Source organism: Octopus bimaculoides, chromosome 10 (assembly GCF_001194135.2).
Source record: "Octopus bimaculoides isolate UCB-OBI-ISO-001 chromosome 10, ASM119413v2, whole genome shotgun sequence".
NCBI classification, from domain to species: Eukaryota; Metazoa; Mollusca; class Cephalopoda; order Octopoda; family Octopodidae; genus Octopus; species Octopus bimaculoides.
In genome coordinates, this window is record NC_068990.1 from 84,873,568 (window position 1) to 84,886,840 (window position 13,273).

The following is a 13,273-nucleotide window of genomic DNA, read 5'->3' on the forward strand; positions in this document are numbered from 1 at the left end:
TCATTTCTTTGAATTTTCTTTGTGTGTGTTTGTACCACATCTTGTGGGTGGTTTTCAGTGGCCATCCTGCCTCAGGCGTTCTAACAGATTTCATTTATCGTGCGTTTCTCGCACTGGCGAGGGAGCTCTGTAGTAACGCCGTGCGCATGCGTGGAATTAAACAAGCAAGCGTTTCCCGCTCAATTCATTCTCTTTCTCGCTGGCCAGCGATTGAGCATGGACGTATTTTAAGCTGTCTCTCTACATCTTTCGGACTTACACTCGACAGCTCGCTCACAACTACAGAACAACGTCCCAACAACTATGCTCATACACACAGAAGCTGTAACAACAAGAACTAAAGATTTGTAAGATTACCACCTGAATAAATGTTGTTTGAGTTGATAGTCTGGAGTTCAGCGTTCCGTTATATTCTTATTTTATAGTAGGAAAGTCAGGTATACAATCCAAAGATGTATAACCCACTTTCCTATAGCTGCATATGGGATGTAGAAGGACATGCTTTTCAAGGGTTCTCAAACAAATTTTACGTATAGACCCCTTTCATTACTATTTTATTCTGGTGGACCCCCATAGCCATTCAATGTTTAAAAACTAGTTTTATAGAAACTTCTTTCAAAATTCCTATTTTGATTTCCACACATTAACTTGTTTAGGTTGAACTATGTAAAATGTCAGAGAAAAACAAAACAAACAAAAAACAAGCTGATTCTTGCAATACATACCAATACATACATCTAAAGCAAACATTTTTCAGGGGCCCTTAAAATACTATTGTCGATCCCCAATCTACATATTTTTCCCCTAGACCCCACCAAAATCTTATATGGACCCTCAGGGGCCATATGGATCTCAGTTGAGAACTGCTTTAGATGATGCTTGAGCCATTCGCCAAGCTGCTTCTGATGGATTACAGGTGAAACACACATATTGCCAGAGATGGTTAGCCGGGAGTTGTGGGGTGAGTAGTGTACGGACACGTGAAGGGTTGTTGTGATAAGATAGCAGTCAAAAGGTGCAGAGACAGCGATGATTTGGTAGAAGTTAGATTTGGAGGTGAGAAAGAGAACAAGAATACTTAAGAGTGCTTGTGTGCCGATCATGGATGATATTAGATGAAGCTAAGTGATGTGGAGTTGAATGAAGAGTGCGAAAAATTCAGTTTACGCACCGGCAGTATCAGTATGTGTGCTTTGGGGCCAACCGGCGATTCTTCCTCAATCATTAAGATAAGACTAGAATTACTGTCATAATCGTTAAAATTGTAACAATACCTCCGTTATGAAAAAAAAAGGTAGAGTATATCATAAATCAGTTCGCATTCAATCGTAACCGAACAATGTTATTTAAAATAATAGATTCCAAAAGGTAGGCCGGTTTAATTTCCTATTTATTATTCTAAATTACAATTCAAACCTTTAATGTCAATTACAAAGCAAAATTCAATGGAGCCTGACATTTGGTATCCCGTGTGTGTGTGTATGTGGCATCGAACCGTCTAATTACCTCAGTAATACATATAATTAATGATGTGAATGGGTAAAATTAAGACGAGGTTTGGTGTTTAAGAAAACACTTCCTGTTTTCCATCAGGATTTAGTAAATAATTGGGAGTAACTATAGGTAGCACTATATATATATATATATATATATATATATATATAGGCGGAGTAAATATATATGGGAGACATTTCGACAGACAGTAAATTCTGACAATAGCAAAAATATAAATTTCGAGATATTACCTAAATTTATTTATGCATTAGTATCAGAAGAGAAAGTCTATCTCACATCACTCACACCTTGTCTTCTTAACGCTATATTGGACACAGGTACACACAAAAAATGGGGATTGTCACGACTGGAGCGCATCCAGAACAGACCTGTGACTAAATCAGTGCATTTCAAATGGACAAGTACATGTACTCCGCTACAAAATGTAGTATTTTTGTTATTCTTCTCTCATATTTTTTTTTCTTCACTATGATGTTAAAATCATTTCAGTTCTATTGAACATGACAATTTGTCCGCTCCACCACCTTCCGATCCTAACCGGCTCCGCGAGGAGAACCTGTCTCCTATTCTAAAATTAGGAGTAAAACTAGGTTAAACACCATCGGAACGAGTATTCCATAGGTTTAGGACGAAATGAAAGTGTGCTATGGTCAGAAATGAATGATAAATGAATAAATAATATATTTGGTATAACGAAATTAACAACCTTGTTTTTAAAAAGAAGTATCATGTGTCAATCTATTTATTTTGTTAATTTCCAAGATTCCTACATAAAGAAATTGGTTTTTTTAAGTGCTATGTGTTCTAAGCTTTCTCATTCCAGTTTAAATCTAATCTGGGACCCGAAACACAGGGACTGCATATGTATATGTATACATATATGTATATATACACACACACACACACGTACATGCTCGTAATTAGTGCCCGTCAAGGCGAACTGTAAATTTGAGTTGGAGAAACTTAAACACAGTAGTTTATATATGTATGCATGTGTGTGTTAAAAGCTGGCTGTATAACAAAAGAGTGGAATACGTACCTAGTCTGGACGGGTCGTCAGAATCAGCCACGAGTTGTACATCGTGTTTTTCAGTGATCTCCGTAGATCCATAACTACTACCATTTGACTCCATTAGGACAGAGAAGTACACAGCCACAAACTCTTATTTTTATGTTTAAATCCACGAAATGAAATGTAAATATTGTATATATACGTATATATTTACATATATATACTTGCGTCAGTCCGTGTGTGGTGTGTATAATTTCACAGGTGTTTTGCTTCTCAATCAGGAAGGTGGAATAAATCAAGCACACGAAAAATAAAACGTTTGTACGATGTTTGATCCATAATGGGGCATTTGTAGAAGGATTAATTTATAACGATGAATGTATAAACATATGAATGAATGAACCAAAAGAAGAGAAAGAGAGGGGGGAGAATTAATAAAAGGAGATCAATTCATCTTGTTTTTAGGAGACGATTAAAAATATTAGCTTAATTAGACGAGTGTATATGTACATGTGATGAATATATATATAAATAACTTTATATGCACTCTGTATACTGTAAATAGTGGTTAATACAACTGGCGCTGTGGTGACTATATGGTGAAAGAGACTGCTGCTTCTGCTATCTTAATACTGCTGCAACAACTGTTGAAGCTAAAGCTGTTGTTATCGATTATTGTAGTAGCAGCAGCAGTTGTTGTTGTTATTGCTGTCGCTGCTGCTTATTTACTTCTGCGGTTGATGCCAGCGCTTCTTGTTCAGTAACTGTTCTTACTGTTGGTGATGATGAAGTCATTGCCGCTGCTGCTGCAACAGTGTGCAACCCATTTGTTTTTCTCGTTTAATTCCCGATCAGATGTGTAGGAAATAATAAGAGATTTAAGAAAAAAAATGTTTAGGAAGAAAGAGAAAAGGAGAGAGAGACAGAGAGGAATATAGTGAGAAATAGAAAATGGAAAAGAAAATGAAGGAGAGAGTAAAATGATTGAATAAGGTGAAAGATAAAATTGAAAAAACGGGAGAAGAGGATGAAAACGAGAAACTTAAAGAATTAAGAAACTTTTTTTTTTTTTTAGAAGAAAGGAATAAAGAATCGGTGGGGAAAAGAAAAAGGGAGAGGGAGACTACGTGGTGTAAGAGAATATTTGGAGATAAAAAGGGAAAATAAGAGAGATAAACAGAGGGGTAACAGAAATGAGAAAATTAAAGGGAGAAATAGGCGGAAAGAGGGAATATATAAAATGTGGGAAAGGAAGAGGAGAGAAATGTAAGCGAATCAGTTAAGGCAGTTTTATTTGAGGTAAGTTTGTCTGCTATTTTTAGCAGATAACTCTAACCATTTGTTTCAAAATAGGGAAGAGGTAAACAGCAAGGTTCCCTCATTGACATATCTAGGACTATATTATTCAATATGTCCTTTTTAAGACTGTACGATATGATTTGTGGGAAATTTAGCTGCCATAGCTAGCAGGTCAAGTGACTATGTTGACAGTGAATCTAAAAATACATTCCATTGTGTCCTTCCCATTTTAAGGCAATAAGGTGTAATTTGAAGGAGATTTCGCTGCTGTTTCTAGCGGATTGAGTTATCCTTCATTGATTTAGGGGATTGCGGACAGAGAAGAGAAAGAAAGGGAATGAGAATAAAATAATTTTTTTTAAATGAGAAACTCGCAGAAATAAGGAAACTTTTTTTAATCAAAATCCTTCCAAAATCAAGTGACTAAAATAAAACCGTTATCGATATGGAGTAACTTCAGATTTAAAAAAAAAAAGGTTTGATTCCTGCAATTAAATGGCGTTGGTAATAAAACCTTAAAATTAATACCAAAAAGAAAGAAGCAGAAGAATGGGGTGGATATCCTAAAGATAAGGGAAACCAGAAAATATTGAAGGTGGACAAAGAAGTGACCTGTCTAAAAAAAAATTGATATGTTTTCATTATCGAATACTTTCGAATGGACACAAAAACACTTACATTGTTAAATAGGTTTTTTTTTTTACTCTACTGTGGTGAGATTACGGTGCTCCAGAAATTCACTAGAATTAAGGATTGGGCATATTTGGAGATACCTCTGCAAAAACTGAAGAACATTAAGTTAGGTTTCATCCTTTTGGGGTCGGTAAAATAAATTGCCAATCAAATACTATAAATTTCGATTTAATATTGATTTCAAATTTTGGCAAAAGGCCAGCGATTTCGGGGGAGGTGCAAGTCGATTACGCTCAACTAGTACTTATTTCATCGACCTCGAAAGAATAAAAGGCAAAGTTGACCTCAGCGGAATTTGAACTCAGAACGTCAAGGTAGACGAAATGCCGCCAAGCATTTTGACCGGCATGCTGACGATTCTGCCAGCTCGCCGCCTGAAGCCTCGATTTAATATTGATTTCAAATTTTGGCGCAAGGCCAGCAATTTCGACTCCAGCGCTCAACTTGGTCCTTATTTAATCGACCCTACGAAAAGGATGAAAGGCAGAATGGATCTCAGCAGAATTTGAACACAGAATGTAAAAGGCTTCGATTTAATGTTTCTATAATGCATCTGAGATGTCAAATCAATCATAATAAAGGCTGAAGTTTTCCTCACAAAGGATTGATTAGCCATCGGAAAGAATTGATAATAGCCAAAGTAAATTAAATTGATCGATGACTGTGTAGACATTGGTTGGACTTCCCCACAACAACATTAATAATTTTGGCATGTTTTAAAACCAATATTGTGAGATTTCATTTATGAAACAAATCCATTAAGTATTATGTCTGTTCAAAAGCATTCAAAGATGAAATTATGTTCGTTAAATCGCAAGAAAATTAAGAACAACGTAACTTTTAAAGAGTATTACTTATTTACAAACCTGATAATAAAAGATTCGACAAATGTTATGTTGTATAAATCCTGTATAACCTCTGATTGAAATGATAGTCCTATGTTCCAGCCATTAAAAGCGTTCGAACTTTCGAAGGCGTTCTATGCTGTCTTTTTCAGACATAACATTAAAAGGAGATTGGAGAAGCATGTTACGATGGAAGGCCAAAAGAACGACCATTCCTTAGGTGCTTCAATGTCTCTCGGTACATCTCGAGGGGAACAATATCGTTCGGAAAGGGCTGAAAAGTCATTGTAATTTCCAGCCAATAGCTGAGGAAAGGAGTAGAACTACATTGCACATGTTCTGGAATATTGATCTGTTTCTAGCCTACATTTATCTCCTGTTCTTTGGGTCAAACTATTTAGGCTCACCAAGCCCAACGTTGACCTCCGCCCCATAGCAGTTGGTTGTACTTTGCGACGGCTCACAGCAAAAGTGTGTCTGTCCTTAGTTTCTAACTGCCTGACTGAGGAATTTTCACCTATTCAGCTAGGAATGGGTACAAAGCTAGGTTGTGAGGCTACTGCTCATGCCATCAGGGCTTTCACCAACTTGCCCTCTTAGTCCCCAAAGGTCATCCTCTAACTTGACCTTAACAATGATTTTAACTCCATCAGTTGAGACGTCATCCTCCGCGCAGTAAGGGAGAATTCCCCACCACTTTATCACTTTGTTTGGCAAGCCTATTGGGAGCCCTCCTACCTCTCGTTTGGTGAACACCTCATCCCATCTGCTTCTGGCGTCCAACAGAGTGATCCACTTGGTCCTGCCCTATTTGCACTGGGTTCTGAGGATGTTGCCAAGATGGGAACCGACCTAGACCTAAATGTCTGGTAACTCGATGATGCTTGTTTGGGAGGCCCTCCTGACAAGGTGCTTGCAACTGCGAAGACGATGAACGAGGAACTTAGTCGTAGAGGTCTTAGCATCAACAGCTCCAAATACGAGCTCTGGCTCCTCAGTCAACCAGCTTCGAATGAGCAGACGACTAAACTACTTGTTGACTCCCTCCCCTCAGTCACGATTCCTCCTTCATCAGCATGGTTCTCCCTTGGAGCCCAAACTACTGACCCAGCTTTCGAATCCATCTTTAGATCCAAAATGGCTAACCTCGAATAACTTTTTAAAAACTTTGAAGTAATTGAGCCCCAACAAGGTCTTTTTTTATACTTAAGAATTACTTGTCAATTCCTAACCTATTGTATTTTCTGAGAGTTAGTTCCTCTTACAGATTCCTGTCGTCCCACCAATACTGTGACTACCCAATCTTCATTGCTTGGTCAATGTCAAAGTTTCCCCAGACGTCCGCGACCAAGCTGCTTTGCCCAACCGGTTTGGGGGTTTAGGTCTGCGCAAGTGCTCGTCTTTATCTCTTCCCTGTCACCCATTTCACACCCGATAAAGACGGTATACATTCGCAAAAGTTGACCACATTGTTATCTTGAAAATAACATGTTAGTGCAAGTATAAATTTATTGATTAACATCTGTCACACACAGCCACTGGCGAAACCTGTCACTTGAAGCAAATTGTGACTGCAAACTGACCACCCGCCAGTATTTCAGTTATGGACTCAGTCATTTTGTAACACATGTGAATGACGTTAACAAATATAATTATCAAGATGTTAAATTTAAAATTGATTTTAAACAGTATTTGAATTTTTTTCTTTGAATTTACGAAGAAAATATTTTAAAATATTAACAAATATAACTCATTTTTTGTATTTTATGAACTTAGTAATTCTTTTCTTACCTCCATCCACTCTTATTTCCCTTCCGTACTATCAACTAGTTCTGACGGGAGATGGATGAATCTTTGCTACAGCAGAGAGAACTGGGTTTGTCAGTTCCTGATACAGTTGAAGATAGACAGAAGCAGAGAGTTGGAACAATATGTGCTCAGGTGCTACTTTTAACTCTCTCTTTGATCAATCTGTTCGTTTTTAAAGGTATCGTCTACTTATTGCAAGTATGAAATTCTCGGGGTACTGTACTGATACCCTACCTATGATCAATATTGGTGGTCTGCTCAGTCTGGATGAGCTCCGCATCTCCATTGAACTCCATTAAGTGGGTGACTGAAATGTCGACGTAGTGGAACCGTCGACTCCATAGGCCTTCATGATTTGTCTTGCAACCTAAATGCTTAGTCGTTTCGCTCGTCACACCTAGTTAAACTTCATCATTAAGTGGGTCCTGGCTTGGGTTAATATTCCCTCAATTCTGGAGCTGGCGGGGTTAACCAGACATGAAAGGAAGAGACCAGATGGTCTTACTCTTTGTCTCTGTGTAAGAGGTAGTTGCCTCATTTGGGACGCCACAGTCTGTGACTCATTTGCTCTATCTGACATCCTGGATGCTGCGGTAAATGGAAGAATCACTGCTTCCGTAGCCGAACGGAACAAAATCCTCTGGTATCGGGACTTGTCAGTGAACCATTTTTTTAATTGGCAGCCCAATCTGTCAACCATGGTAAGACTACATAGCATGAAAGATCGTTGGTGCAGTTTCTCCTTCGTTATTTCTGTTGCGTTTGTACGATAGTAACCAAAAGTAAACTACAGAGTGAACATTTTCTGTTCTTCAGAATTTAGTTTCGTAACCTCAGCAATCTCGCGCTTAAGTAAGACCTCTTTCCATATCAATCCTGGCAACTAGGGACACTAAATACAAGCATATTCTTATTAAGGGAGTATGTCCCAAAATGAGTTCCTTGAAATTTAAAAAAGATTTTTTAGGGTTCTGGGAAATAAGGTGTCTTTTAATGAAAAAAAATCACAGAATATTGTATCGTCATTGTCTACAAGTCATTTGTAATGACTTAAATATGTTTAATTACCTCAACTATATATAGATTTATTAATTAATGATTTAATTTACAAGAGTAACGGGATATTAACATACTATTTAAATGGAAAGTGAGATTTCTCCAATTACTTTTTCTTAACCAAAACTGTATCTGCTTTCCTGTAACTTTTTCCTACTTAAAATTGATGCTGTTTTCTAGTCACCGAAAAATAATATCCAATTTATATTATATTTTATAGATATGATTAATAGATCTCAAAGAAATTGGCGAAAAGGAATACCCATGAAAGAATATCGCTAAAATCTTTGGACAAAGCATGCATCTTACACCTTCCTTCCACCACTGTAAATTCAATACTTTCAGCCTACGTCAGAAAGAAATCAATATCTCTAAATATAGATTCTTAACCAATTTTATCCAGTAATGTTTCTAAATATAGAAACACAAGTCCAAAATGGATAACCGTTAGTTTTATTTCATGGATATTGTGAGTGCATGTGTTTATGTGTAATTTTTTAATGTTAACGTGTTTGATTCTGTTTTAATATGTAGTTTATAGAATTTCACATGCCACTATCTTGGTGTTTGTATATGTGGATGTATATCTACGTTTGTGTGTAATTCTTTGGGTTCATGTGCTTTGTCTGTGAGTGCGGCCTGTGATCTGTGTAATCATATGTACCAGTCTTATGTGTTAGTGTAACGTTCATTACTTTACAGTGTCATCCATTTATGGCCTCCTAAAGTTTGTTCACAAACAATCCTCCTCACAGTTTTACTGCAAAATTAGAAACGTTTTCCGTAACACATTGCTCTTCCAAATCCTTCGTAGTTTAACATATGACAAATCACTAAGTGCACTGGACATACGTGGACACTCCCACGTGCGTAACAATGGTGGCCATAATGGTAAAATTTGTGTAGTACAATGTAACTCATAAGAGTGATGGTCAAGCTCATCAATTGCAAGCATGTTGCGCTAGCTAGTTGGCGCACCGTTTCAAAAGTCCATTTTCTTTTCGGACAGACCATTCGTGTGTTTTCGTATTTTACTTTCAAATATTCCTTTGTTTCGCGACCACACTTCTTACAAAAGCATCTTTCCCTACCTTGTTTTTGCTATTCCGTGTGCTTTACCATGGTTTCTATGGCTGGATGCCCTTCCTAATGCCAACCACTCCAAGAGTGTAGTGGATGCTTTTTACATGCCACTGACATTGGTCACGACTATGATCTCACTTGGCTTGACGGGTCTTCTCAAGCTGCTGACATCATCATCAACATCATCATTGTTTAACGTCCGTTTTCCATGCTGGCATGGGTAGGATGGTTTGACTGAGGTCTGGGGAGTCAGTGGCTGCACCAGGCTCCAATCTGATCTGGCAATGTTTCTACAGCTGGATGCTCTTCCTAATGCTAACCACTCTGAGAGTGTGGTGGGTGCTTGTTACGTGCCACCAGCACAGGAGCCAGTCAAACGGGCCTGGCATCGATCATGTTTGGATAGTGCTTTTTACGTGCTACTGGTATGGAAGCCAGTCAAGGGGTACTGGCATCAGCCATGTTCAGATGGTGCTTTTTATGTGCCACTGGCACAGGGGCCAGTCGGGCGGTCCTGGCATCAATCGTATTTGGATAGTGCTTTTTACATGCCACCAGCACAAGAACCAGTCAGGGGGTACTCGCATCAGCTACGTTCGGATAGTGCATGGCAGATTTTCAGTACTGTTGAAGGAAATGAGTTTGTCATATACCCAGATATTGTTTAGGTCTTTTTCATGGAAGTAGAGTTTATTTGACACAAGGTGTATAGTTAGCTTATATCTATGTGCAAAATGTTTTTGAGAAGCAATGGATATCATCAATTCAAGGATTAATTACTATATTAAACAACAAATGAACACCATAATAGATAAGAAAGCTAATCTACAGTCTTCATATTACTAATTGGTGATATTAAAATACATAAAATGCAGTTATTCTTTTAATTTAAAATGAAGACTATAGATTAGAGCAGTGGTTTTAAATCTTTTTGATTTTGTGGTACATTGGGATTCAGATAAATCTGTTTTCACATTGTAAGTTTAAAAAGAAAAGTTTTAATTGAAAGATTTTATTTAGCCTGTTTCATTAATTCTCTTGATACCAACCCACTTGAGGATGCCCTAGTTTCATCCATCCATTGGTCCCTCTTCTCCACCCACTATTTCTAGCAATATCATGTCAGGATATCACTGAGGGTTCCTTAAAATGGTCGTTCAATTTGCTAGAAATAGCAGTTAAATCTTTCTCAAATTACACCCTTTGATCATAAAATAGGAAACGACACAGTTAAAGTAGAACATAAATACCCATGTAATGACAGGATGGTCATTGTTGGAATGCTTTTGATCATAGCTCTGCTGGATCAAGGTTGGTCTGGTGCTAAGCAATAATGTTTAATTTTCAAGCCAACAAGGAAGTTGCTAGACTGCTACAAAGAGCAGCCAAGTCTCTTTCAAATTACAACCTACCATCTTAAAATAACAAAATTCCATATTTGGTAATGTATCCTTAGATACCTTTTGCTTCTGATCATAAACCTCTGTTTGATCTAGTGTTAAACAACAAGAATCAAAAGGTTTGACAAAAATCTTTGGAGAACAGAGAGATAGATAGATAGATATATATAGAGAGAGATGGGTTGCAAGAAACAGCATTCCAAATTTGCCCCAAATAACACCTTACTATCTTAAAACAAGAGGGCTCACATAGGATAATGTATTCTTGTATAAAAGATGCAATGGACATGACAAAAACTACTTTGATTTTGCTCATAGGTCTATTCAATCATGACTGGCCTGAGTTAAATGACAATAACCTTATAATATTTAGCACATCTTGTTTGTTCCAATACCAACAATACACTGTTGGTTTAAGGATACAACAAGACATGTAAATCCTACTTTTGGATTAGCTTCATGTTAATGATACATGTATTAGTGTTTAGCACCACCACTTCAATCTCTTTAACAGATTTGATGAACAGAAAAGGAGTTTAAAACAGAGGATTTCATCACCACCATCTAGTCAGTTGACAAAACATGATGGGATATCTATTAGTTAATCTAAGTTAATCCCTTGTAATATATGTTGGCAGGCAAGAGATGTAATAACTACTAAAAATATCTAAGTCAGTTAATTCATACTAGGGATAAAAAGATAAAACAGCAACATTATCATGGAAATGTTAAGTAATGTGACATTTAATCACACATTTATTTCAAGACCAATTAGGTCATCTCAACAAGCCATCAAACAGGGAGGAAAAGGAGGAGAGAGGAAAAAAAAATATAAGTAGCTTGCTTACCAACCACATGGTCCCGGGTTCAGTCCCACTGCGTGGCATCTTGGGCAAGTGTCTTCTACTATAGCCTCGGGCCGACCAAAGCCTTGTGAGTGGATTTGGTAGACGGAAACTGAAAGAAGCCTGTCGTATATATGTATATATATATATGTGTGTGTGTGTGTATGTGTTTGTATGTCTGTGTTTGTCCCCCAACATCGCTTGACAACCGATGCTGGTGTGTTCATGTCCCCGTAACTTAGCGGTTCGGCAAAAGAGACCGATAGAATAAGTACTAGGTTTCCAAAGAATAAGTCCTGGGGTCGATTTGCTCGACTAAAGGCGGTGCTCCAGCATGGCCACAGTCAAAAGACTGAAACAAGTAAAAGAGTAAAAGAATATATATATATAAAGATAAAAATCAGTTTTTCCTTTAACTCAAAATGGCAACAAATTTCATTTCACTGAAACTATACACACAGCTCTAAAAGTTCTCATCAAATATATATGTTCCTTTAACATGGACAGTCAAGTCAATATTGGGCACAGATCAACTAATGGCCTAATGTAGTTCTGCTGTAGAAAAACTGGGTGGATAGTTTGAAAAAAATTGCTTCCTGTATTATCAATGAATTTTCTCTTCATGGAGTTAAATAGGGTGTGGTGAATCCTATAACTTACTGATCTATTGGGACATCGCTGCAGTTTTTGTCTCTGCATCGTGTGTCTAGGGAAGATACTTTCCTTACTGAAATTATCTACTATAATAATACTCTTGTGTTTTTCTCCGTCACAGCATATGAATGAGAAAGAAGGGGTGATAGATGAATAAGGAAGGAAGGGGTGATGTCAAACTGGTAGTGGGATGATGGGAATTCTATGGTGAAAAGAAATTCAAACAGTGTTTCAACTCTGTGTGAGTATATGTGTGTGTGTAAAGAGGTGATGGGGAAGTAGAGGGAGACTTAACAGCGACATAGAGCAAGAGACCTACAGGTAGATATATTGTATTTACCTGCTTTATCACTACCATTATTTTAATGTTATTTTTGTTTTGTTTTTTTGACATGTTGACATGGGTAGATAGGTAGGTGTTCTTAAGCGCTGAATGTCATCAATCATTAGGTTCTTTGTCATTTCCTTTGAGAAGCTCAGCATCCTGAAATTAATTTTCACTACTTCACCATAGTTCTTTTGTCTTCTATATTCTAGGTCATTTCCTTTGTAACATCTGCCACCTCAGTGATATAAACTATTACTGGTGCAACAAAAGAAGTAGTATCATAGGTTTCAAAAATGCTGAAACTAAGCTGATTCTGGCCTCCATTGCTGATGAGGGATGTTTCATGTCTAATTGTCCTTTTCTTTTAGTTGTTTCCATATTCCACTTCATTTTTCCATTAGAGACACACACACATATTATTCAAATATGTTTGTATTTATATAACATCATTTATAAGTGATATAACGTTGTTTATAAGTGCTCGCCCATTTATATATATATATATATGAATTCGATGACTGGCACCTGTGCCAGTGGAGCGCTAACAGCACCATCGAAGCAGGATCATTGCCAGAGCAGCTGTCTGGCTTCCGTGCTGGTGGTATGTAAAAAGCACCATTTGAGCGAGGTCGTTGCCAGTGCCGCTGGACTAACTCTCTTTGTTGTTCCTTTCAGTAAACACATTATCACTCTCTCTTTTTACTTCTTTCAAATATACATCTCCCCTGTGTTCA

General features: G+C 37.4%; 1 protein-coding gene across 1 annotated transcript in view; it reads right to left on the reverse strand.

The window, feature by feature from the left end:
* LOC106871318 (peptide transporter family 2) overlaps positions 1-3,251 on the reverse strand; it is a 54,938-nt gene extending 51,687 nt beyond the window's left edge. The window contains exon 1 of the mRNA XM_052970980.1: positions 2,555-3,251. Within this exon, the coding sequence (XP_052826940.1) occupies positions 2,555-2,648 (94 nt within the window). The 5' untranslated portion in view covers positions 2,649-3,251. The remainder of the gene's footprint in view (positions 1-2,554) is intronic.
* Positions 3,252-13,273: the final 10,022 nt, after the last annotated feature.